General features: G+C 50.3%; 1 protein-coding gene across 3 annotated transcripts in view; it reads right to left on the bottom strand.

Moving 5' to 3' along the window:
- ADAM12 (ADAM metallopeptidase domain 12) overlaps positions 1-24803 on the bottom strand; it is a 675955-nt gene that overhangs the window by 452984 nt on the left and 198168 nt on the right. For 2 of the 3 annotated variants that reach the window (XM_059053840.2, XM_067024332.1), the window contains one exon: positions 17769-17953. In XM_059053840.2, the coding sequence (XP_058909823.1) occupies positions 17769-17953 (185 nt within the window). Of the gene's footprint in view, positions 1-15469; positions 15648-17768; positions 17954-24803 lie in introns of all 3 variants that reach the window. The other variant, XM_059053844.2, reaches the window with a different exon arrangement.

Genomic DNA, 24803 nt, shown 5'->3' with positions numbered 1-24803 from the left:
GCTTCTGTTTCCTTATTAATTTTCTGTCTGGATGATCTGACCACGGGTGTGAGGTGTTAAAGTTCCCCACTATTATTTTGTTACTGTTGATTTCCTGTTTTATAGCTGTTAGCAGTTGCCTTATGTATGGAGGTGCTCCTACGTTGGGTGCATATATTTTTATAATTGTTATATCTTCTTCTTGGGTTGATCCCTTGATCATTATGTAGTGTCCTTCCTTGTCTCTTGTAATAGTCTTTATTTTAAAGTCTATTTTATCTTATATGAGTATTGCTATTCCAGTTTTCTTTTGATTTCCATTGGCATGGAGTAACTTTTTCCATCCCCCCACTTTCAGTCTGTATGTGTCCCTAGGTCTGAAGTGGGTCTCTTGTAGACAGCATATATATGGGTCTTGTTTTTATATCCATTCAGCAAGCCTGTGTCTTTTGGTTGGAGCATTTAATCCATTTACATTTAAGGTAATTGTCTATACGTATGTTCCTATTACCATTTCCTTAATTGTTATGTGTTTGTTTTTGTAGGTCCTTTTCTTCTCTTGTGTTTCCCACTTAGAGAAGTTCCTTTAGCATTTGTCATAGAGCTGGTTTGGTGGTGCTGAATTCTCTTAGCTTTTGCTTGTCTGTAAAGCTTTTGATTTCTCCATCGAATCTGAATGAGATCCTTGCCGGGTAATCTTGGTTGTAGGTTCTTCTCTTTCATCACTTTATATCATGCCACTCCCTTCTGGCTTGTAGAGTTTCTGCTGAGAATTCAGCTGTTAACCTTATGGGAGTTCTCTTGTATGCTATTTGTCATTTTTCCCTTGTTGCTTTCAATAATTTTTCTTTGCCTTTAATTTTTGTCAATTTGATTACTATGTGTCTCGGCGTGTTTCTCCTTGGGTTTATCCTGCCTGGGACTCTCTGTCCTTCCTGGACTTGGGTGGCTATTTCCTTTCCCACGTTAGGGAAGTTTTTGACTATAATCTCTTCAAATAGCTTCTCGGGTCCTTTCTCTCTCTCTTCTCCTTCTGGGACCCCTATAATGCGAATGTTGTTGCGTTTAATATTGCCCCAGAGGTCTCTTAGGCTGTCTTCATTTCTTTTCATTCTTTTTTCTTTATTCTGTTCCATAACAGTGAATTCCACCATTCTGTTTTTCAGGTCACTTATCTGTTCTCCTGCCTCAGTTATTCTGCTATTGATTCCTTTTAGTGTATTTTTCATTTCAGTTATTGTATTGTTCATCTCTGTTTGTTTGTTTAATTCTTCTAGGTCTTTCTTAAACATTTCTTGCATCTTCTCAATCTTTGCCTCCGTTCTTTTTCTGAGGTCCTGGATCATCTTCAGTATCATTATTCTGCATTCTTTTTCTGGAAGGTTGCCTATCTCCAGTGCATTTAGTTGTTTTTCTGGGGTTTAACTTGTTCCTTCATCTGGTACATAGACCTCTGCCTTTTCATTTTGCCTATGTTTCTGTGAATGTGGTTTTCCTTCCACAGGCTGCAGAATTGTAGTTCTTCTTGCTTCTGCTGTCTGCCCTCTGGTGGATAAGGCTATCTAAGAGGCTTGTGCAAGTTTCCTGATGGGAGGGACTGGTGGTGGGTAGAGCTGGATGTAGCTCTGGTGAGCAAAGCTCAATAAAACTTTAATCCACTTGACTGTTGATGGGTGGGGCTGGGTTCCCTCCCTGTTGGTTGTTTGGCCTGAGGCGACCCAACACGGGAGCCTACCGGGCTCTTTGGTGGGACTAATGGTGGACTCCTCCGGGAGGGCTCACGCCAAGAGGTACTTCCCAGAACTTCTGCTGCTAGTGTCCTTGTCCTCATGGTTAGCCAGAGCCATCCCCCGCCTCTGTAGGAAACCCTCTGACACTAGCATGTAGGTCTGGTTCAGTCTCCTATGGGGTCACTGCTCATTCCCCTAGGTCCTGATGTGCACACTACTTTGTGTGTGCCCTCCAAGAGTGGAGTCTCTGTTTCCCTCAGTCCTGTCGAAGTCCTGCAATCAAATCCCGCTAGCCTTCAAAGTCTGATTCTCTAGGAATTCCTCCTCCCGTTGCCAGACCCCCAGGTTGGGAAGCCTGGCGTGGGGCTCAGGACCTTCACTCCATTGGGTGGACTTCTGTGGTATAAGCGTTCTCCAGTTTGTGAGTCACCCACCCAGCAGTTATGGGATTTGATTTTATTGTGTTGCGCCCCTCTTACCATCTCACTGTGTCTTCTCCTTTGTCTTTAGATGTGGGGTATCTTTTTTTCTTTTTTGGTGAGTTCCAGTGTCTTCCTGTCAATGATTGTTCAGCAGTTAGTTGTGATTCCGGTGCTCGCGCAAGAGGGAGTCACCACGTGGGCTTTTAAGCAGGGGATCTGATTTGCTTTTTTTTTTTTTTTTTGCGGTACGCGGGCCTCTCACTGTTGTGGCCTCTCCCGTTGCGGAGCACAGGCTCCGGACGCGCAGGCTCAGCGGCCATGGCTCACGGGCCCAGCCGCTCCACGGAATGTGGGAACTTCCTGGACTGGGGCACGAACCTGTGTCCCCTGCATCGGCAGGAGGACTCTCAACCACTGTGCCACCAGGGAAGCCCCTGATTTGAATTCTTAAAGGACGACCCCAGCAGCTGTTCAGAACATGCACCAACTGGGTGGAGGAAATTCAAACACGCCAGTAGGGACATAGGTCAGACCATTGCAGCCAGGTAAGTGAAAGATGACAGCAGCACTCAGCACAGCTGGGAAGTGGGAGGACTCAGGACTCACCGACACTCACTGAACATGAGCCAAGAGAGTTGTGAAGGTGGAAGAGAAAACCAGGCTTTATGGGGGAGGGATGGATTGGGAGTTTGGGGTCAGCAGATGCAGACTATTATATATAGAATGAATAAACAACAAGGTCCTACTGTATAGCACAGGGAACTTTATTCAATATCCTATGATAATCCTTAATGGAAAATAATATGAAAAAGAATGTGTATATGTGTGTGTGTGTATACATATATATACACACATATATATATCTCACTTTGCTGTACAGCAGAAATTAACACAACATTGTAAATTAACTATACTTGAGTAAAATAAATTTAAGAAAAAGAAAGAGAGAGAGAGAGAGAGAGAGAGAGAGAGAGAGAGAGAGAGAGAGAGAGAGAGAGAGAGAGAAAGAGAGGAAGGGAGGAAGGGAGGGAGAAAGAAAACCAGGCTTTGTGTTGGAACAACCCTTCATTTCACTGTTAAGTTTTTCACCTCTTTGGGGCTCGGCAGACTCAAAGATCAATAAGACTAAGGGCTCACAGCCCAGGGTGAGAGCCAGATACACGAGGCCTTCGGGTGCCAGGACTGATGTCTACACTGGGAGAGGGCTCATGGGGGGTGGGCAGTCCACCAAGGAAGGGGTGGGACTTTGGAGGCTTCACAGCAGGAGACAGCTGAGCTGAATCTTGAAAAAGAAAGAGGTGTCCCAACAGTGGGAGGAGGGCTGGGAGGAGGGTGGCCCAGGTGGAAACACAGCAGGACCATGGCGACCAGCCTGCAGCAAGAGACAGTTCTTCAAGGAATCAAACACACAGCAGGACCTCGTTTCACGAGATGGAAACCATCCTGCGCGCACTTGGCTCAAAAACACAGCGAAAGCCCATCTATCAGTTCCCTTTTAATGGAACTTCTACATTTATAAAATTAAAGTGACTGTGAGAACAATTTTCAGCTAGCTTATGGGTCTTTTCTGGATTTTCCTTGAAGCTGCACGTGTTCTAATTCACTAATACAGAGGAAAGAACGGCCGTTGTAGTTACCTCCTGTTTTATCATTCAAACACAGCAGGGGTTTTCCCCACCCCCCAAGCAAACTATTTCTGTCTTCCTGGAAAACTCTTCTTTTTTTTTTTTTAAACCTGAATCTCTCTCTCTTTTTTTTTTTTTTCCGGTATGCGGGCCTCACACTGTTGTGGCCTCTCCCGTTGCAGAGTGCAGCCTCCAGAAGCACAGGCTCAGCGGTCACGGCTCACGGGCCCAGCCGCTCCGCGGCATGTGGGATCTTCCCGGACCGGGGCACGAACCCGCGTCCCCTGCATCGGCAGGCGGACTCCCAACCACTGCGCCACCAGGGAAGCCCTAAACCTGAATCTCTTGTGTCTGGCTTATCATTGTATCCAAACTACTGGCCTGTTGCTAATTTCGTGTGGCAAAAGGTCAGACACACTGAGCCTGATTCAGGTTAGCAAACAGTGAGCTACCGAGAGTCTGGTGCTTCTGAGGCTGTTCTTAGAGAGCAGCTGAGTAAAAGCCAGGTCCCGACATCCCATCAATCTCTACAAACACACGCGGGTGTTTATTACAACCCTCACCTCACACACGTGCAAACACGCACGCACATATGGGGACAGGTGGCCTCAACACCCAGACAGCTAGCTGACAGTGTCAGCAGGAGGCAGCAAGGATCCCCCGGACAGCAGCATGACTGGTTGTTTATGAGGCCAGAGCTCATTTTCCTCCACACAGAGTCCTTATCTACAGCTCTGATTGCAAAGCTTCATTTTTCCTATTAAACAAGTAATCTAAATGATAATCAAGTTCCCAATGGATTTACTAGTGCAGCGCCCTTGCAGAAGCTGATTTTCTGCAGTCACCCTGAGCACTTTGAAGAGTCTCTTAGAATCTGCTTCCCTTAGCTTCAAAACACCAAACCCAAGAGACGCCTGTAGAGAATCCGGCCGGGCGCCAACAAGCCAGTTTGGAGCGTAGATGCCAAGTCTATACTGGCCGGCATCTTCTAGGAAAGACAGGGCCTCCCAAAAGGAATGGAAATGGGATATGCTTTAGGGAAGAAAATCTCGAGAGGATTCTTCTCCTGAAAAGGGGCCCCAATACCTGTGTATTCTAAGGTCAGGAGGCTGTTCATTATGTCAGTTTCCAAGCCAGTGAGCAGCTGGCCTTCCTGCCTCTGGAATAATTACATCATGGTCTTCAGGAGTTACATCCAGTTACTTGCAAACCATTTCCATTCAGCTCACCAGCTGCGACCTCCAGTTTGCTGACGTGGGCAGCAGCCGAGTGGCCTGCCTTGGACCAATGAACCCTCCAGAAATGAAACGGTGTTCATTACACTGTAGAAAAGCGAGTTGAAGACTCATAGGTTGTCTGCCTTCAAAATGCTCTTGTGATGATAAAATGCTTGTGCTGGATAAACATCCTCATTTTTCTGAAATCCCTTCTACCCTTCTGTGGGATCCTGAATGACAGTTTGTGGATAAGCAACCCATTCTAGGGGCCTGGAAGGCCGGTGGAGGCTGCACATTTCATTTATATGAAAATAATGCTCCACTCCCATTCGGACACAAAAGAGAGATACTAATGTCACAGTTCAGAAAGGCAACGAGCCTCTCAGATCCTTCAGGTAAAGGTATACAAAATTAAGAAATGAAAAATAAACCAGGGGCTTCCCTGGTGGCGCAGTGGTTGAGAATCCGCCTGCCGATGCAGGGGATACGGGTTCGTGCCCCGGTCCGGGAAGATCCCACGTGTCGCGGAGCGGCTGGGCCCGAGAGCCATGGCCGCTGCGCCTGCGCGTCCGGAGCCTGTGCTCCGCGACGGGAGAGGCCACAGCAGTGAGAGGCCCGTGTACCACAAAAAAACAATAATAATAAATAAAATAAAATAAATAAATAAATAAAAAACCAGAGGTCTGTGGGGAGATCTATTTCTCTTTTCATGCTCAGGTCAAGAAATGAGATTGACCACAGGCTCCCGGTCAAGATGAGAGAATTGTTCTCTCTGCAGAGAGCTTGGCTCCTGCGTAGACAGACTTATCCTTGAGTTTAGGGCAGGATTACCATTTCAGGGCTTCTATGAACAGATAGGGTGCTGGGAGCTAAAGGATGGACTTGAGAAAAGGTCTACCCTTGGGTGAGGGGGCTGGCGACGAGGAGGATCGTGGGCTTGCCAATCTGCCAAGCACACTGGCAGCCCATGAGCCTCCCTGCAGATCCTCGTAATAGTAGAACCCTTGATGCAACACAGGCAGATGAGGCCCAGGGACCATGGCTTCAGCTCCTCCACCTAGAGGAACCAGATCCCCAAGTCAAACATCTCTGCTTCAAAGGAGTCTTCATACAATCCCCGGTGCCATCCTACTCTCTCTCTCGGACCCGAGACTACATCGCAAGCTGCTTCCCCCCTGCCGCGCGGGGTCTTCTCCTTTATGGTTCTAGATTCACTTTACTGGGCTCTCCGCCTGGCTAACTCTTCCCAAGGAGCCACCGAACACGCTGATATCATGAATATTCAGCTCACCCCACTGTCTACAGCATCAGAGATTCACAGACTAACCCAGACCCCTACTCAAGACCAGGCACTCACAAACTGAACCCTCGACAAGGGCTCCCATCAGTTGCCTAAAACGTGCATTTTTCTCGGGCTTTCTCGGGCTTTCTCTAGTTGCGGTGAGCAGGGGCTACCCTTTGTTGCGATGCGTGGGCTTCTCATTGTGGTAGCTTCTCTTGTTGTGGAGCACGGGCCCTAGAGCACAAGGGCTTCAGTAGTTGTGGCATGTGTACTCAGTAGTTGTGGCTCACGGGCTCTAGAGCGCAGGCTCAGTAGTTGTGGCGCACGGGCTTAGTTGCTCTGCAGCATGTGGGATCTTCCCGGACCAGGGCTCGAACCCGTGTCCCCTGCATTGGCAGGCGGATTCTTCACCACTGCGCCACCAGGGAAGTCGCTATGATGTACATTTGATGCTTCCTTTGGCCTGCCTGACCCTCCATACCATGAAAAAAGGTGTCTATTTGGGATCCGAGTCTGCAGGTCTGGGTCAGTCTAGGACTCAGCTCTGTGCTCTGTGCCCTGGGATAGGCCACTCAAGCTCGCTGACCTTCTGTACCTCCTCTGCTTGGTGCGGGGACAGTATCTGCTTTAAAGGTCCTTGGAAGGTCTCATGGGATGGTCCGTATGAAAGTGCACTGTAACCATGGAGATGCCAGTGCCATGAACAAGGCTAACTAGCAGCACTCTCCATGAAAGCAGGTCTTCCATCTTTATAGACAAGCTTGCAGTTCAGCAACTTAACCTATAGGTCTCAGAGTGAATAGGTAAGAGGCCCGAGAATTGAGCTGCTGATGGAATCAATGGGCTGTTTATTCTCGGCAGAAGATAGACGGTTGTGGTTCTCAAAGTGAGGCTTATATTTTCACATAAATGCTAATAACACCTGTGTGGCTTCTGCTTCCCTTTCCTTCCCTGAACCGGCAGCCTCAGCATCACTTGGGAACTTGGTACAAATGCAAGTCCTTGGCTCCGCCCCAGGTCAGCTGGACCAGAAATTCTGGGGCTGGACCAGTGGTCTGTGAGTTCACAAGCCCTGGAAGTGATTCCGACGCTCGCTCAGGTTTGCGGGGCACTGAGAGAAGGTAAGAGTGATAAGGAAAAAAGCCAAGTCCCTACATGGGTTTCCAGGATTTGAGGAAGGACTGCCAAATATAATACAGGATGCCCAGTTAAATTTGCATTTCAGATCAACAATGAAACATTTTTTTTTTTTAGCCTAAGTTATATCCCATGCAATATTTGGGACATACTTACGCTGAATGATGTTTTGATGCTCTGAAATGCAAATTTAACTGGGCATCCTGTATTTTCATTTAATGGATCTGGCAACCCTACTCTGAGGGTATGGAGAACCTCTCTTTGCCGTGGCAACAGACAATCAGATCACCAGCCCCAGAGACCCCAGTGGCATAGTCTGATTCAGCTGCCTGTGTCACTGGGAAGGAAAGCCTCTGCCCTAGTTACACAGTTAGTTCTCTGGCAGTTTATTGCTTCCTCTAGCCATTTTCTCACCTCTTGGTATGGACAACACCACCCGCCCTGGTTATTTCACATTATGACATTTGTGAAGTGCTCTCCAAAGGGATTTTGACTGGTTCCCCTTTCTCTGTTAGACTCTGTGTTGGGTGACAGCATGATGGCATTGTTACAGATGCCAGGGGAGCCCCCATGGAGACAGGTCCAGGGCCTGTCAATGGACAAGCTTCCAGTGAGGCAAGCTGGCCACAGACTGTGAAATCGTCACCACAACCCCAACTGCCCAGAGGTTCCCAGGGCCCTCAGTCGTCACTTTCTGGAATTGCTAGACCAAAGGCATTCAGATAAGGAGAATAAGACCTCCTTCGCACAGTCCCAGATTTCTGTGGGAAATGGCAGACTGAAACTCCAGTTGGGGTTTCTTTAGCAAAACATGGTAGATATTTTTTTATAAGCAAACATGCCTAGAGCTATATTTCCAAAGTGGAGTCTCAAGAGTCAGGTAAAAGCATTCCAAGGTCAAAGAAGTTTAGAGAGCTTATCAGTGCCCTTAACATACATGAGCATTGTAAGCCTCCCAGAGAATACAGCATACAAAACAATCTGAAGGGATTGGTCTCCCTCGGGAATGCATTTTGGAGAGTCTAGGCTTAAGGACGCTGGGGAGAAAAGTGACAACTGCAGAATATTAACAGTTATAATTCGTTCTCAGTTTTCAAATGATTACTTGTGGCTACAGAATAGGACTTTACATATATTGATATATAAAATCTGGTGTACTTTCGCCACATTTTCTTAAGAATGTGTGTGTGTTGAATAGCAAGTTTAAATCACTCATATAAAGGAACTGTAGCAGTGGCTCAAATCGCACTTCACCATAAAAGAGCAACATCTAGAACGTGTCTGGAAGGCTAGCTGTTGATGTGACGTTCACTGCTCCAATTCCAGGGTTTCCCAGCATTATTTAGAGCAGGGGTCCCCAACCCCCAGGCCACAGACTGACACCGGTCCGTGGACTGTTAGGAACAGGGCTGCACCACAGGAGGTGGGCGGCGGGTGAGAGAGCGAAGCTCCATCTGTATTTACAGCCGCTCCCCGTCGCTCGCGTTACCGCCTAAGCTCCGCCTGCCGTCAGATCAGCGGCGGCGTTAGATTCTCGTAGCGGCGCGAACCCTGCTGTGAACCGCGCATGCAAGGGATCTAGGCTGCGCGCTCCCTTATGAGAATCTAACGCCTGATGATCTGAGCTGGAGCTGAGGCCGTGATGCTAGGGGAGCGGCTGCAAATACAGATCATCATTAGCGGAGAGGTTTGACTGCACAGAGACCAGAATAAATCAACCGCTTGCAGACTCATATCAAAACCCTATCAGTGAGGGCTTCCCTGGTGGCGCAGTGGTTGAGAGTCCGCCTGCCGATGCAGGGGACGCGGGTTCAAGCCCCGGTCCGGGAAGATCCCACATGCCGCGGAGCGGCTGGGCCCGTGAGCCGTGGCCGCTGCGCCTGCGCGTCCGGAGCCTGTGCTCCGCAACGGGAGAGGCCACAACAGTGAGAGGCCCGCGTACCGCAAAAACAAACAAACAAACAAAAAAACCCTATCAGTGAGTGGCAAGTGACAATTAAGCTGCACATTACGGAGTAGACTGGACATAAGCAACACGCGTCGGGTGTCACTGTCTCCCATCAGCCCCAGATGGGACCACCTAGTTGCAGGAAAACAAGCTCGGGGCTCCCACTGATTCTGCATTATGGTGGATTGTATCATTATTTCATTATATATTACAATGTAATAATAATAGACATAAAGTGCACAATAAATGTAACGCGCTTGAATCATCCTGAAACCATCCCCCCACGCCCCAGTCTGTGGAAAAATTGCCTTCCACGAAACCAGTCCCTGGTGCCAGAAAGGTTGGGGACCGCTGATTTAGAGAACCACAAAATACCGTGATTTATAGTTGATGAATAAACTTTCATTCTGGTTGCCAAGTAGATTTATATCCTTAGTGTCACTGCAAGGTTTATTACTGAACTGCACTGTGGGATAAAAGGGAAATCATTTGGAAAATAAAATCCAGGCAATTGGGAGAGTTCCCATAAAGACATTTTTCCTTACCATTCTACAATTCTGTGTTTAATTATTTTAATTAGAATAAAACAGGTCTACTTCTAATCAACAGACATGAAGTGATCTTTTTATCCCTCGTTTCTTAGAAAAAGACACAACACAAAACCTTTATCACTGGTCCGAGAAGGACACGTGCAAACATCTTTGAATTAGGGAAACAGTCTTTTAGCTAAATCATGCTTCTTGTTTTCTTTGCAGACTGATGAAGTAACAATTGACTTTTATCTGATAAGCGCATTTAAAATTCCTTTGTGACTCATACTGGGAGAACTAGGCTCAAATATTTATTCAGAAGATTTGACGGAAAAACATTCATGAGATCAGATCAGCAATAACAGGGGCTGTGTGGCCAGTGCTATAGCTGCGTGATGAACAGCGCATTTTTATTACTCAGATTACTGACTTCCCCAGCCGTCTCCTATCTGCTGGGCCACTTCTCTAGCTACATGCTCGGAGAATGCAACTTAATTTTAACACCTGCTCCAGCCAAAAATCATCAGTGGAAGCAGATCAGCCGGAGAAGGAATTCTGCAGTGCCTCCAGGAGAATTCCGCTCCTCTACTGGTCTGTGATTTAAATGGCTGTGCTTGGCTCACCTTGGGAAGTGTGGATAATGCAATTCAGATTAAGTTCGTCTGCTTTGCTACACGCAGCACAGCTTCCCAGAGTGACCTGGTGTGGTGTGTGCCCACCGGCACTGAGAATCCAGGGAGATTTTTCTGGCACACTCACATGGCTATAATCCAAAGTGACAAGGTAAGGAGGTAGACCGTGTAGAGAGATACAAGAGACAGGAGTGCTCCAATGGAAGAGGTGGGGAGGTGGAGACTGGATGGGAGCAGGCAGGGGGGGCTTGCTGGAAGAAGGGTCTTCCTGGTGGGTTTCCTACATATACTCACAGTCAAGAAGACAATCTAGAAGAGCCAGGGGGACCCCACGCCAACCGTTAGAGGGGACACAGACCGCGACGGAGGCAAGGCAAGCCGAGCTGTGTTTGAGCACTGCCCAGCTTCCCCACTGGCTGCAGCACTGGGTACAGGGAGCAGCAGTGACTCACGGTGAGCAAAGTGCTCAACTGAGAAGTGAAAGTCCCCACGCGGCCCGGGTCATGCATTACAGGAGCCACAGGAGAGAGCTCTGGGGGCAAGAGACTAAGACAGAAGCTAGATTTGAGATGGACTAGGGGCTCAGGCAGGATATTGCAGGGCAGAGAAGAAGAGGGACAGACAGGGCTTCTATCAGGTGGTTTGGGGGCGCTGGTGGTGAACGTTCCCGGGGATAAAGAAGGACAGCCAATGAGACCATCTGGGAAAGGGAGGCAGGTGGGCAAGTTAGGCTGGGAGGGGTCTGGGCTGCAGGGAGGCTCAAAAGCTGAAGACGGCGCGGCCCCGGCTGGGGGAGTCGCAGTGAGCGCAGGATAACGCCACAGACTCGTCGCCAGGAGATACTGACTGAGCCCCTACCTGCGGGTGCTGTACCACCTACTAACTGCAGGTGCTAAACTGCCTACTACCTGGGGGTGCTGTACCTGATGCTTCCCACGTGCTTTCAGCCCATATTGTCTCAAATGCATCCTGCCGGGCAGAAGCACTGACTGATTCTGGAACTCTCTAATTCCACGTTACGGTCAGCCTTTCGACATGACCAGCCCCTCCCCCCGGGACCCCAGGAGCTGTGCAGAGACTATGGGGAAGCCCCTCCTACGCCCCCGGTAACTCAGGGGACATGGGCAGGTGGAGCCCTACAGGGAAAGGAGAGAGAGCCCCACAGTTAGAGAGTCAGTGCCTCAGACGCTGAGGACAAAGGCCGGCCTCCCGCCCTTTTCCAGCCTCCTCGAGGCTCACCTTCTCTCCACGACTCGGCAGTCACCACGTCCCACCGATTCCACCACCTAGGAACCTCTGCCTCTGTCACCCTTCAGCAGCCCACTGCCTTGCCCTAGTCTGCCTTCATCACGTCTTGCCTGGAGCTACAAAGCCTCAGCTTGGACGGCAGAATAAGGAGAAACCCAGAAGCAGCATATTCAACGCCTGGTAGCCCCTTGGACTCCTCTGCGGCGCTTCCGCCTCCCCCTCTGCTCCCCACCCCCATTTTACGGTCCAGCCATAGCTGAACCGAGCACCCAGCGACCTCGCCCTACGGTGCTTCCGCACCCTCCCCCGGCACATGCCACCCTCCCCACCCCGCCCCACGACTCACCCTCACAGTCTCTCCTCATCCTAACGCAGCACGAGGTCTCCTCCGTCGGGACCATATCCCAAGGTGGGAGCAAGTCCACCACCTGCGGGTTGCCATGGCAACCCCCCTTCACGGCACTCAGCAAATTCCGAGGTCATGGCCTCTTCACCTGTGCGCTTTCCCCAAGAGGTGGGGAGGTCCCCTGAGACCAGGGGCTTTGCTAAGGGGTTGCTAAGAGATGGGTGAAGATGTGCCTTGCGTCACTGCTGGAGCCAAGCCCAGGTGGCTCAGGGGCTCCTGGACTAGGAAAGAGGCCAGGCATTTGTTGGCTTTGGGGACTCGAGCTACAGAAGATGAGTTATTAAGACAGGTTGGGGCTGCAGGCAGGACCTTTATCACGCCGCTTCCCAGACTTGCTCTGGTCCCAGCTGGTCCTGAAAATCCGCCATCTCCCCACAGGGAGGCAACTGAACACTCGCGCACGTGAGCAGGCGCGCACGCGCGTGTCCGCACACGTGTGTCACGGCCCCCGTGCCTTAGCGGCTGCTCAGGATTCACTAGCCAACAGGAAGCGGGCCGGGCCCTCTGGCCCTCGCTGTAATTGTCCTGGACGTCAGGCGCGCGCTTTGCCGGCGGCCCCTCCGCTGGTGGGTGTTCGTGAGCTGCCGGAGGTCCCACCCGAACCTCTCAGGTCTGTGCCAGGTGGTCCCTGATCAGTCAGAGGCAGCTATCTCAGCTCGGAAAGCAACCCGAGGCTCCCCTCTAACAGATGTCTTGACGCTGTAGCCGGAGCTCATTCACGAATATGATTTATTAACTAATTTAGCGTGTAAGAAAAACATCTGCACCTCGCTTTTATCATCTTGCCAGCAGACAGGCTGAAGACAAGATGTGTACTGCAGACTCGATTAATGGAGCCTGAAGCAAGCCCTGCGCTCGTCCAGAGCTCGCACAGGAGGCTCTCGTTTCAGAAGTTGTCTGACTGAGCCGACCTAACACAAACAAACACGAGAGTAAACCTCTCATCGACCGTAAATACCGCGGGGATCGCAAGGACGGCCGTAAAATCCTGCGCTGAAGCCTCTGCCCAGAGCATTCTAGTCATTTGGGTAATAAAAAGGTGCCTCGCTTATTTAAGACTATCGACTGGGTCTGATCACCTTTTATTATTATACACGATTTTAAGGTTTTCATTCAAAGGAATGTAAACGTGTAAGGATAATATCTGTTTGGGGCAAAACATCACCACTGGATGATGGAGTGGATAGAACCGTCTCCCCTAAAAGATACGTTCAAGCCCCCTCCCTTGCATCTGTGACTTGATCTGGAAATAGGGTCTTTGCAGATGTATGCAAGTTAAAATGAGGTCATACTGGACGAGGGTGGACCCTACTCCAATGACTGGTGCCCTTATAGGAGGAGGAAATTTGGACACAAAGACACACAGACACAAGGGAGACGGAGGCGGGGGTCAGAATGACGCATCTATAAGCCAAGCAATGCCAAGGAATGCCAGAAGCTGCCAGAAGCTACCGGAGCGAGGAGAGGGGCACAGGACGGACCCTCCCTCCGAGCTTCAGGAATGAATCAGTCCTGTGGACACCTGGATTTTGGACTTCTGGCCTCCAGACTATGAGAGAAGCAAGTTCTGTTACTGTAGCCACCCAGTCTAGGGCCATTTCTTACGGCAGCCCTAGGAAGTGGATACAGATGACCAAGGCAGCTTCCCTCTGATATCTGAGATGATGATATTCCAGAACGCTGAGGCCCACGGTATGGCACAGCGGAAGGCAGCTGGCCCAGGGGACACGCAGGAATGGCCCCACGCATGACAAGTTCCCAAATGTCCACGCGTCTCCATTTTTTCCTACACAAAGTGACGGGAGCTGACAGAAAAGGAAGACTCTTAGACACCATTTTTTGTGTATGCGTCTGTTGAGCTCTAACGTGACACTGTTTTATGTCTGTTGACAACACGTTTGTTTATCTAACCACTTTCATCAAAGCAGGATCTTCACAAACATTGAGGCCAAGTGGCCCACACACCATGGGCACCCCGGTAGCCCTCCCCAGAACAAGCCTGGACGCTGAAGGCCCTGGGGGGACCCCCAGTTGTAACTGACACTTGGAGCCTCACGGCAACCTGAGAAATCTGTACCCGAACCCAGATTGCTCTCTGTTGAGCCGGAAACTAAGGAGCCGCCAGAGAACACACCCACATAGCCTCCATCTGCCAATCGGTTTCCAAAGCCGGTGAGAGACACATTTGCAAGCAGGGAAAGTCCTTGCACATGTATTTTGTTGATTTCCTTTTCTTAGCATCCCGGAAAGTGTTACCGGGGCTGAGCAGCAGGTGTACTACTAAATCCTTCACCACGAGAAGGATGCGTTCAAGTTTGCCCTTTCTGGGCTCTTGGACGACTCCCCCAGCAGCACCGCGGGGGGCTGAGGGGGACCTAGCCTGCCCGTGGTTAACAGGAATCCTATTCCAACCGCTCTGTCCTCTGTCCCCCATCCCCCTGGTAAGATCTTGGTAATATTCGCTAAGCTGCATTTTATTGAATATGGTTATTTCCCCAGAGGACTTTTATTCAGAATTAGGCCCAGGATTTCACCTCCTGGGGGCCAGAACATTTTCCTAGGAAGAAAGATCTTGTTCCTCTATCCAAAGAAAGAAAACGGAGGTTTCCCCAGGCCTCCAGATTTTCAGATTTGAGTTGGCAGGCCATCAGAATATGCTCCCATGTCCCCATCTGTGCCCTTGTCTCTTGTTATTCTCGCTGGTTTAATAGTCTGTTTATAAGCTCCACGAAGAAAGGACGGAGGCCAGCCTTGCTCACTGCACTCTCCCCAGCTCCCAGCATGGGGCCTGGCCCAGAGAAGGGGCCTGATAACGCCTTCTCCAGTGAGTCAACGAGTGCTGCCCTTGCAGGGTCAGTGCGACACCGGCCTCCCGGCGCTTGGAAAGCTGGCCATCCCTTCTCTGAGCTCACAGCAGGAAAGGGGTTTCAAGATGATGAATGTTGATATAGACAAACTGGAGTCAACCTCTCACCCTGAGACCTGTTTTGCAATCTATCAAGGGCAAAGGGCACCTCTTGCAAATACCTGTTAAGGAGCCAAGAATGTGAGCCGGCTACCCTGGGCTGCTACTTTCCCAGCTAAAATGGTAAATGTGTGTCCCAAGTTATTTCTGCTGAGTTCAGTGCCCGTATATGATCTCTCAAGACGGGCTGGCTTCCAGGGCAGGCTGTATGACCCTGAGGTTTGGGTACTTGGGCGAACATGAGTCCTGCATATGACAGGGACACCATTTGGACCACCAGCCTGGGTGAAGGTCGCAGCCCCAGGATCCGGCAGTCTCGCCAGCCCTCCCGAGCCACCTGTAGCTTACCGCTAAGAGGGTGGGGAACGGTGAACTGCTTCTTATTGGCGCGGACAGGAAGGAGACTCTGCTTCTGGCCCAGGCTCTCCTTCCGTTGGGCTTTTCTCTGCTGTACCATGTGTTCTAGCTTCTTCAGACGTTCTTGCGAGCGAGATATGAACTGAGGTTTGCGGACTTCCAGGGCCTCCTAAGAGGAGCCAGGAAAGCATTTTCTTTTTAAGAGAAATGATGCAGAAAGGCAACACATCTGTCTGATTGGGTCGAGAGGCTGACGCATGAGCACATCCCAATTTTCTCCCAACACCGCACGCAAAGATGGCAACAGACACGTTGGTAACATAGGTCTCAGTCAGCACCAAGGGCCCCACTGCAGCACGACCGATCGTTACTAGCATCAAATTGTGAGTGCAAAGGCACACCTCCACCCGTTCTTTCTCCTGCCTGTCAATTAATCCATTTCCAAAATCTGAATGCCCTAAATTCCATATTCCAAAGCGACACAGGTGGGAGAGGAATGGAGGCGTTCCGAGTCAGCTGCTCTTGCAGGGAGCTGGATGCCTCAAGAAGCACAGAACCAGATCATCCTCCCAGCATGAAGCATGTGCCTTTTCAGGAGAAACAGTAATCATAGCTAACGGAAACAGCTTCTCCTCCCAGGAAGAAAGAGCTGGCAGGAGAGCTCTGCCTTTGCAGAATGGTTCTGCGAGCTCCATAGGGGAGGTCAGAATTCCCGTATTTCCTCTTCGGCCTCATCTCTCACTGCATCCACCACTCCGTGCGTGGACGAAGCCCCCAACACAGATTTACTGAAAGGGAATAACCACCACTGACGCACTCTGCTCTGTGCTAGACAGCAAGCTCAATGCTTTATGTGTATTTGTTGTCTGAGAATCCCTGCATTGACTCTGGAAGGCGGATACATTTCTCCCCATTTGACAGAGGCAAAAACCGAGGCTCGTCGTCATTTAGTAGATCGCCTGGCGACCCTCAGCTCTGGGCGTCCCATGCTTTTCCCACCCTGCCCTTCACTGTCTTAACCTGATATTCCTTACAAACCGCTGTTCAAGGTGATCCCCTGCCTGGAGTACCACCCCCGGCTCCACCCATCGGCTCAAGTCTCGGTTCTCCCAGCAACCTGCTAGGTCTCCCTGTTCGGCCTGAGCACAGTGGTGCTTCACGGACCACCCCGCGCGAGTGATTCATGCACGTGTATTGTCATGCTAGGCTGTGAGCTCCCGGATGGCAGGTGCCCTATATCTCCTCCACATCGCCTCCCTGACAGCCACTGCCCCAGCTCTGCAAACAGCAGGTGCTCAGCACGGGCCCTCGGGAGGTGCTGCCACAGTGTAAACGTCCTCCGCCTCACGCCTCTCCCAGCCCCCGGGGAGCTCAGAGTTTCCGGGGAGACGGCGACGTGGGCTCCATCCGTGTCGTGTTCGCGCCCCTAGCTGCCGTGCCAGGAAAGGAGTCTCTTGGCCAGCTGGCCTCCAAGGTGCCAGCCCCAGGTCCCAGGCACGAGTCACCGGGGCCTGGAGAGACGGCCCCTGGGGACGGCCTATGGGCCCAGGAGTGGCTGCTGCCCCGGCTGCCCGCCCGGAGGATGGGGGCTCAAAAGCTGCTTTGGGAGCACGTGAGTCTCTCACGCTGGGACCACCTGGGGGACAGGGGTGCAGGGCCAGCAAGTGGAGCCCCGCTGCACGTCAGCAGGGCTGTTGACAATGCATCCTGTGTCTCCCAGCAGGCGTAGCTGGCTTTCTCCAGATCGTTTGTCCTTCTGATCTTTATACCTATATATTTTTTGAACTTTAAAAAATGTGTACGTATTACGTCTACAGTTGGGGAAAGACACAAAATGAGAGCTTCCATATCCTTGAACCCAAGGCCATGACTTTGGGACTTCCTTAATCTTTCAAAGGCTTATGTTCTTATCTGAAGATAGGGTTGTACGGACTCCTGCCTCACGGGGGTGCCATGAGGACGCAAGGCCCTGACGCCCGCGAAGTGACCCCCTCCGTGTCTGGGGACCAGAAAGTTCTCAACAAATGCTGTCATTGCTCCAGTCACGGCCGCTGCTGATGTTATGCGGTCCCCATCCTAGCCCGGTGGAGTAGACACCGTCACCTCCTTACTCACATGGTGGAACAGAGGCCCAGAGAGGTTAGGGGACCTGCCCAGAGTCACACAGCCACCAGGAAGCTGAGTCAGGTCTCCAGCCTCAGAAGCAGAAGTGAGGTCACGTGCCCACCAGCTCTCCCGGGAAAAGTCTCCCCTTGGCGGGAATCACGCCAGGATGCATGGAAGGCCTTACCTGCAAGGTCAAGGAGCTTGCGGGCACTGGCTGGCTCTGGGAACAGTCTTCCGGCAGGTCGTGGGTCTCTGGTCCCTGGGGGCGTTCTGGCTGGGCGGGCGCTGGCTCGGGCTCGGGCGCGGTGGGCTGCTCGCCCTTCTTGCATTCCTTTATCTTGACAACCAAGTCACAGCACGTGTAATCTCCTGGGAGAGAAGATTCGAATTCCATTTAGAGAGCACCGAGCGATTTTTCTCCTGGCTCCTCAACGCCATTAGACACGGAAGGCAATTTTGAAAATAGAAACACCAGTGGGTTATTAATGGGCCTCGTTAAACCCACGAGATCACGCCTCATCACAGACCTCCAGCCGCCCTGGTCACTGGGAGGCATGTTTGTAGGCAGCCGGCCCTTGAGATTGGCTAATGACGCCGTGGAGGTATTCCCTTGGCTTCCGACGTTCAAAATGCCTTTGCTCCCGATGCAAAGAAACTTTTTCTATTCTGCGCTTCCTATTAAGTGTGTCCTGTGCAATTATTCAGTTGGGTTGTTTGGGGACCATGTGTTCATTTATCTTATGTTTGCTACGCTAACGATGTAAGACAGAGGAACGGTGTTCAATTATCTATCCCTCCCCTTAACCTACCAGAGACTAGCCCTGGCTGTATATTCATAATCGGAACTCTCTCTGTCTCAGCGCGGGATTGGGCCCCATCCTGAGGCTATTTTGACATTCCTCGGTGGAAGAGGTCAGAGGATGAGTCGATGCCACGGCATTTCGGGCAGGGCTGCCTTTGGGGTGGTGAGAGGGGGCGACTCATACGTATTCACTTACCACTTAGTGACCAACTGCTCCAGCTGGAACACAGTGTCTGTCCCAGCCCCCTCTTCCCGTCGGGGCGCCCTGACTCCCCTCACCACACGAGCCCTGACCACAGCCTTACCAACCCTCTGCGGTTCTGAGACTCACGGGTGGTCCCCTAACTCCTCGCACACACGCTTTTGCATCTCCACGAAGCCCCTTTGGTGCCCACCCAGTGACCTCCGACCTCTAGGCTGAGCCTGAGTTTTTCAAGAAAACGCCCCCTCCTGCCTCCTCTGTGTGTACCTGCGGTGGAACACACTTCACACGCTCAGCGGCATCGGGGGGCCGTCACAGGATGCGCTTTAACCCCCCAGGCCTGTGACTCCCTTGAGGGCTGGGCCGCGTCATACTCACCATATGCCTCTCTCCACGCTGCCAGCCCAGGTGCCCAGGAGCAGCTCGCTCTGTTGGGGGTGGAGAGGTGGCCACAGGACACATCCCCGTGGTCCCATGAATCTCTTAACTGACCCCCCATTATAACCTCCGCCGTTCACACCCAGATCCTCTGTGGTCTGGACCAGCTGTCCTGTCTCCACCCCAGATCCATCAATGTCCCCTACTACCTACAAGCCCTACAAGGAGCGCAGACTTCGCGTGGCTCGTTCAGGGTGGGTGTTGCCCTCCAGCTACCGGTTTTCATGCTCTAGCAACCACGTGCTGCTTAGAGGTGCGCAAATCCTTCTCCTTGTTCTTCTAAGCATTTGCTCCAGTTTTTTTCTGGAGATTTCCCTGTTGCTCCCCCATCCCTGCTTCAGGCCTAACCACGAACCCAGATATCTGTCCCCCAACCCCCTCCGGCTACAGCTAATTACACTTTCCATGGTACTGCTTCCATCTCTGGTGAACCTCTATTCTAGCTCACCCTATACTCAGGGAAGCCGCGGTTTCCTCCCATCCTTCCCCAGCACAGATCCGGCGACGCAAGGGCAGTCCGGACACACTCATATTCTCCAGTGCTCACGACAAAGCTTTGTCCGTTATCTTCAAAGTCCCTCCTACCGTGGCCAGTCCTCCCCAGTGGTGTGGTCTGTACTCATCTCTAGCCAGTCTCAGCCTCCCTGCCCGGCCCTCTCCCATCGGCCTCCACGTCGTCCAGGAGACAATCACCTTCAGAGCAAATCTAATTAGGTCTCTTCCCCTTCAAGGGCTTGGCCCAGGCTTCAGTCCAGACTCTCTGAGTGGATTTATACGGACCTTCCAACTTGACCCACGGGACCTTGGATTCAGACTAGCCTCCCCTCCACCCCTGCACTCCGGTCCCCTGGACCCCAAATCAGCCACGCTCTTTCCATCCATTCTTTGCTTTGTGTGTGCTTTTCTCTCAGCCTGCGATGCTCTTCACCTTAGGGTCTGATTTTTAAACCTCTAATCAGCTTTCCAGTTCTTTCTCAAAATCATTTCCTTGAGGAGGATGTCTCTGTCCAGCCCCTTCTTGCAGCATCTGGGGCCGTCCTCAGCTTCCTGATGGCTCACCACAGGCATAGTTACAACCCTGATGTCTCTGGCACTGGACTGAGAGCACCTGGAGGGGAGGGCAGGAAGCACCGTGCACAGTGCCTGGCACACAGTAGGTGTTTAATAAATGCTTCTTTGATGGTATAGTGGGTATTCAATACATGCTCCTTTCATGTATTGATGAATAATGAGTTAGAGATTCACTTGGGTTTCAAGAAAACAATGTTTTTATCAATTACCGTAAATATTTTAACTTTTATAATCCAAAGCTCTATAATCGTTTCCTTTCTGTCCTCATCCATAGCTCTTTGGGAAAATCTTTAGAGTGACAGGAAATCTAAATTTTCCTCTGTTGTAACTGGGCACCACAGATCTTTTTTCTATTTCATTCCTATGTTTTTTTAAATATCAATGGTCACTGCAATATTAGTAGGGGTCAGCCACTTGGCCTTTAGAGAAATGATGGCCTGGTTTGAATTCTGTGAGAGGCTGAGATGGGGACCTATCTTAAAGGCACTGTGAGGTCAGCGCACTCTGTTTGTTAAGCGCCTGGCACACATGGGGTCTCCACTCCCTGGCCATTATCCTGGCCAGTCAGTTACTGAGGACCACCGTCAGCCTGGCGCACCTGCTGCCTTCAGGGCAGCCACCCCAGATCTCAAACGTTCCCTAACGAGGCCCGAGAACCTGCTGGGTACCTGGGAGCGGCCTTCTTCTCAGCTTCAGGCAATGCTGGCCTTGTGCACAGTAGGGCTGGGATTTCCTGACCCAGGCAGTGCTGTCTTCTCGCTGCTTGGGAGGCAGAACTTGCCCACTATTTAAACCCGCTGGTCCTGCCTCCTTCTCTGCTTGTACAGTTGGAGAAAAGGCAGATTCATAAGGGAAGCTCCAGTGAACCAGGGCCCAGGAAGACCCTGCACTGTGTTCCCTACGAAGATCAAGGAAGGATCATCTCAACCCTACCTCCCTCGCTCCTTACCTTCCAGGAACTCTCTTTCTATCTGAACACCATGGTCTTCCTGCGGAGATCTGCATAAATCTTGGAAGGGGCAAAGGCACCCAGGTAAAGGGATGCTGAGTTTCGGGAGGCTCTGCTGTTGACTCTCTGCGGGTTCAGAGAGGTCACTAGACTGACAGCTGTTGCTTGGAGAGCTAGACCCATCAGGAAGGGGATCTTTAACCAGCTTCTGTTCCACTGGGGGAGCAGACACAGTCACATGTGCTCCTTCTTGTTGCTTCTCGCTGCTTCCAGAAAATACTTTGGGTTCTACTAAAAATAAAATGAGAATTGTGCTCAAAACATCTGATGAGCCCACGTCTAACGTACTGACTTCTACACACCACGCTCTCCCAGAGTCAGGCAGAGGGGCTGCAGCGCTGCCTCCAGGGGACAGGCGCCATTGATACCGACGGGCATGTGCTCACCCAGCAACAACATGTGGTCACCAGTTCTGGCCAGACGTCCCCGGGGTTCACTCGGGAGCCCCTCTATATGCGCTGCTCTCATGCACGTGGCTCTGAAGAGACCATGCTCCCTGCTACCCTTTAGGAGCTCAAAAGACCTTCCAGACGGTAGATAATTGAATGGGTGGTTTAGCACATTGACTCTGGGGGAAGATACCTCGGGTTCAAATCCCCCCTGCACCACTTATATGCTATCTGGCCTCATCTATAAAATTGAGATAATACTGTAACAAGGTAATAATATTAAATATTATGTATTTAATTTTAATAGATTTATTTTTGTAATAAATTCATGTATTTAAATAATAAGCAATATATTTATGGAATGTATATTATCATATTTTGTATGATAAACAATGTAAGCATATTATTAATATAAATACTAAATGTTAAAATCAAGGTAATACTATAACAAAACAATGATCCAGCTAAGGTGTTTAGCACGGTACCTGATACATAGTAAACATTTAATAAATGTTCATTATCATTATTATTCCAGAAACAATGATGCCGGGTTACGTCCCATGGCAAGTGCAGATGCAGGATGTAATTTATCAGTTGTCTGTGCTCACCTCTAATACAGCAGTGGGTCTAAAAGGTGTACAGCGTGTTGCGTGTTGCCACATTGTAATATCAAAGGTCTGCAAACCACCTCACGCTCATCAGCAGGAGGCTGTTAAATAAATTACAGCACTTCCGTGCCTTGCAGCAGTGAAAAAGAATAAGGCACGCGCTCCTGGGTAGAGGAGGAATCATCTCTAACATACATTATCCAGTGAACAGAGATCTGCTTTCCCAGCCAGTGCTTATCTGCTCAGAACATCTTTGGAAGGACCCCAAAGACCCTGGGAACTGGGTGGTCTTGGGAGAGGGCAACTCGGGACCCGGAACTGGGGGCGGGAGAGAGACTTTCTTTTCACTCGTTGCCTGTCTTGTACTCTTTGTTTTTACTTTCTTTTCCTTTTGGAATACTCTATAAGGTTTTAAAAGTTATTCACTTTAAACAAGGCAGTGACTCTTGACCAGATGTCGTCTCCTCCCTATGCTGAGGCCACCTAAGGGGAGACAGGCACGGCTGCCGGTGGAACGCATGCAGACCTCCTGCACCCGGGGGGCAGAAAAAGGGTCCTGGGAACCACTGGAATAATCGAGATTCTTGGAAGATTCTCATCATGTTTTCTGAGTTGTCTTATACACAAAAAGGAAATGAGCCCATGACGACCAGGCACTGAGGAGAGGGGTGACTTCTCTTAAAATGCAGTTGTCTGCAATTCCTTCCAGCCTCTCTGTCCCTGAGTCCCGGCATCCCAGCCAGTGAGGATAGGCTGAGCATGGCGAGGCCGGCAGGGTAGTGGGAAGAGATGGAACACAGACGGTCCCCTCGCTGGGCGTCCTGGCTGTGGGACCTGAGGCAGGGGGGCCAACAAGAGGCTGGACCCAGCATTCCTATTCCCACAGACCCCCCGGGTCCCTCCGCCTGTACGTGAAAGTCCCCCCAAATGGTGGCTGTTACAGACCTTAGGAGGAATATGGCCTCCTATGGAAAAGTTGGGCTTCTCTAATTTGTACAGAAAAATCTTTCCAACCATGTATTTCAAAAACTGTCAATTCTGTTTAAGTATAAAATAGCATAAGCAAAAAAAAGTCCTAAAATAGTTCTTCCTTTCTCCGTTGCTTCCTTTTATTAGAGGTTCTTTTAAAGAATCCAAACCCAAAGTAATTATCAGTGATGCAGTCCCGATCTACTAGTTCCATCCTGACATTAGACTCTTTAAATAAATGGATTATTTATAGACTCATGCAGAGCTATCTGCTACCTATTTACCTACTTATTTATTAATTAGCTAACTTTCTATCTGGTTTAATGTAAATTCTTGCATGAACGATTCTCCGCAAGTCAGATGTTCCAACTGGGACTTGAAAGAGTTAAAACAAAGCCTCCAAAGGAGAATGTACTTGGTGAACTGGGGAAAAGGAAAACATGCCGTCAAAGAAAAACTTTCCTGACAACTTATTGATCGGGGCTTTTCGTGGACTCTGTAAAGTATGATCATCGGCGCTGAAAGGGTCCCCAGGCTGAGCCTTTGCCAGGAAACATGGTTGGTTTTTTTCCCCACACACTCTGCATGCAGGTTGCACTTAGAGTTCTCTATTCATGGCTCAGATTTTAAACTACATCACTCCCCTGAAAACCAGTCACCTCCACAGGCTCTGCCGTTCTTAGGAGAAGCTGAATCACGCAGCAGCCTCTAGCAGAGGTTTCCATTTCTTGGACTGAAACTCAGAGCCTGATTCCTGAGGCTGATGCCCGGAGGGGCTGGGGTCCCGCAGGTTTCCTTTCAACAGCCACAACCCCCATTCCCGTCTCTAATACGCAATACCCACTGGGTTGACATTCTATAGCTCAACTACTCACTAGCTAAGCTACTCAACTAGCTGCAGCAAACTCACCTACTCAGAGCTGAGCTAGGCTCTAGGACGTAAACCAAAACCAACCAAAAGATCTGCCCGACAGTCGTGAATTCCCTCTATTAAACTCTCATCTTTGACTCAGAGACGAGCTCCTTGGACCATTACACGGTGCTTATCTGTGCTCCTCTAAAGCTCATTTTTTACTGTGAAATGTATTATATTTGTAACTAAAGATATTAGAGCACCTATGACCCTCCTAGATTAAGAAGCAGAACTTTTCTTGGGCTTCAGCTTTCCTATCTGAGCCCCTTCTGGATCATACTCACCCAGACAGAACCACTTGCCTAAATTTTGTGTTGCCTGACTCACTGCTTTTGTCTATAATGTTCCCACCTATGTAAGGATCCATAAACAATATATTTTCAATACCAAAAATCTGAATAGCAAGCACAAAGCCAGTTGTTTTAAGGTAAAGACATCACTGTATCCATTAGGAAAAAAGCTTTCAGGAGAAGAGAGTTCAGTATCTCAGGGCCATCGCTTCCCTGAGACTTGATGGGATGTGATTCTGGGGAAGATAGTGGTGAGCCGTGAATGAGTCCTGAAAACGAGGGGCTGACCACAGTCGGGGCGTCAGGCAGCGCTGGCAGATAGCAATATAATCAGGGCAGTGGGCTGTGCTGGATTTTCTGTTCCTGACCTCACCATGTCCAACTGCAGACCTCAGGGCTAAGTTCCAGCAGGGCGCTTCTCTGGGCTGAAATGTGGGCCCCGAGCTACCCCAAGTGCAGGGCAGGGAGGGGAGAATGGAGACCTCACCGACAACACAGCATCAAGACCAGCCAAGAAGAGACTTGAAT

The sequence above is a fragment of the Kogia breviceps genome, chromosome 2 (genome assembly GCF_026419965.1).
Source record: "Kogia breviceps isolate mKogBre1 chromosome 2, mKogBre1 haplotype 1, whole genome shotgun sequence".
In the NCBI taxonomy this organism is placed as follows: Eukaryota; Metazoa; Chordata; class Mammalia; order Artiodactyla; family Physeteridae; genus Kogia; species Kogia breviceps.
Note: the sequence above shows the minus strand (reverse complement) of the source record. Positions and strands in the feature narration are given on the sequence as shown.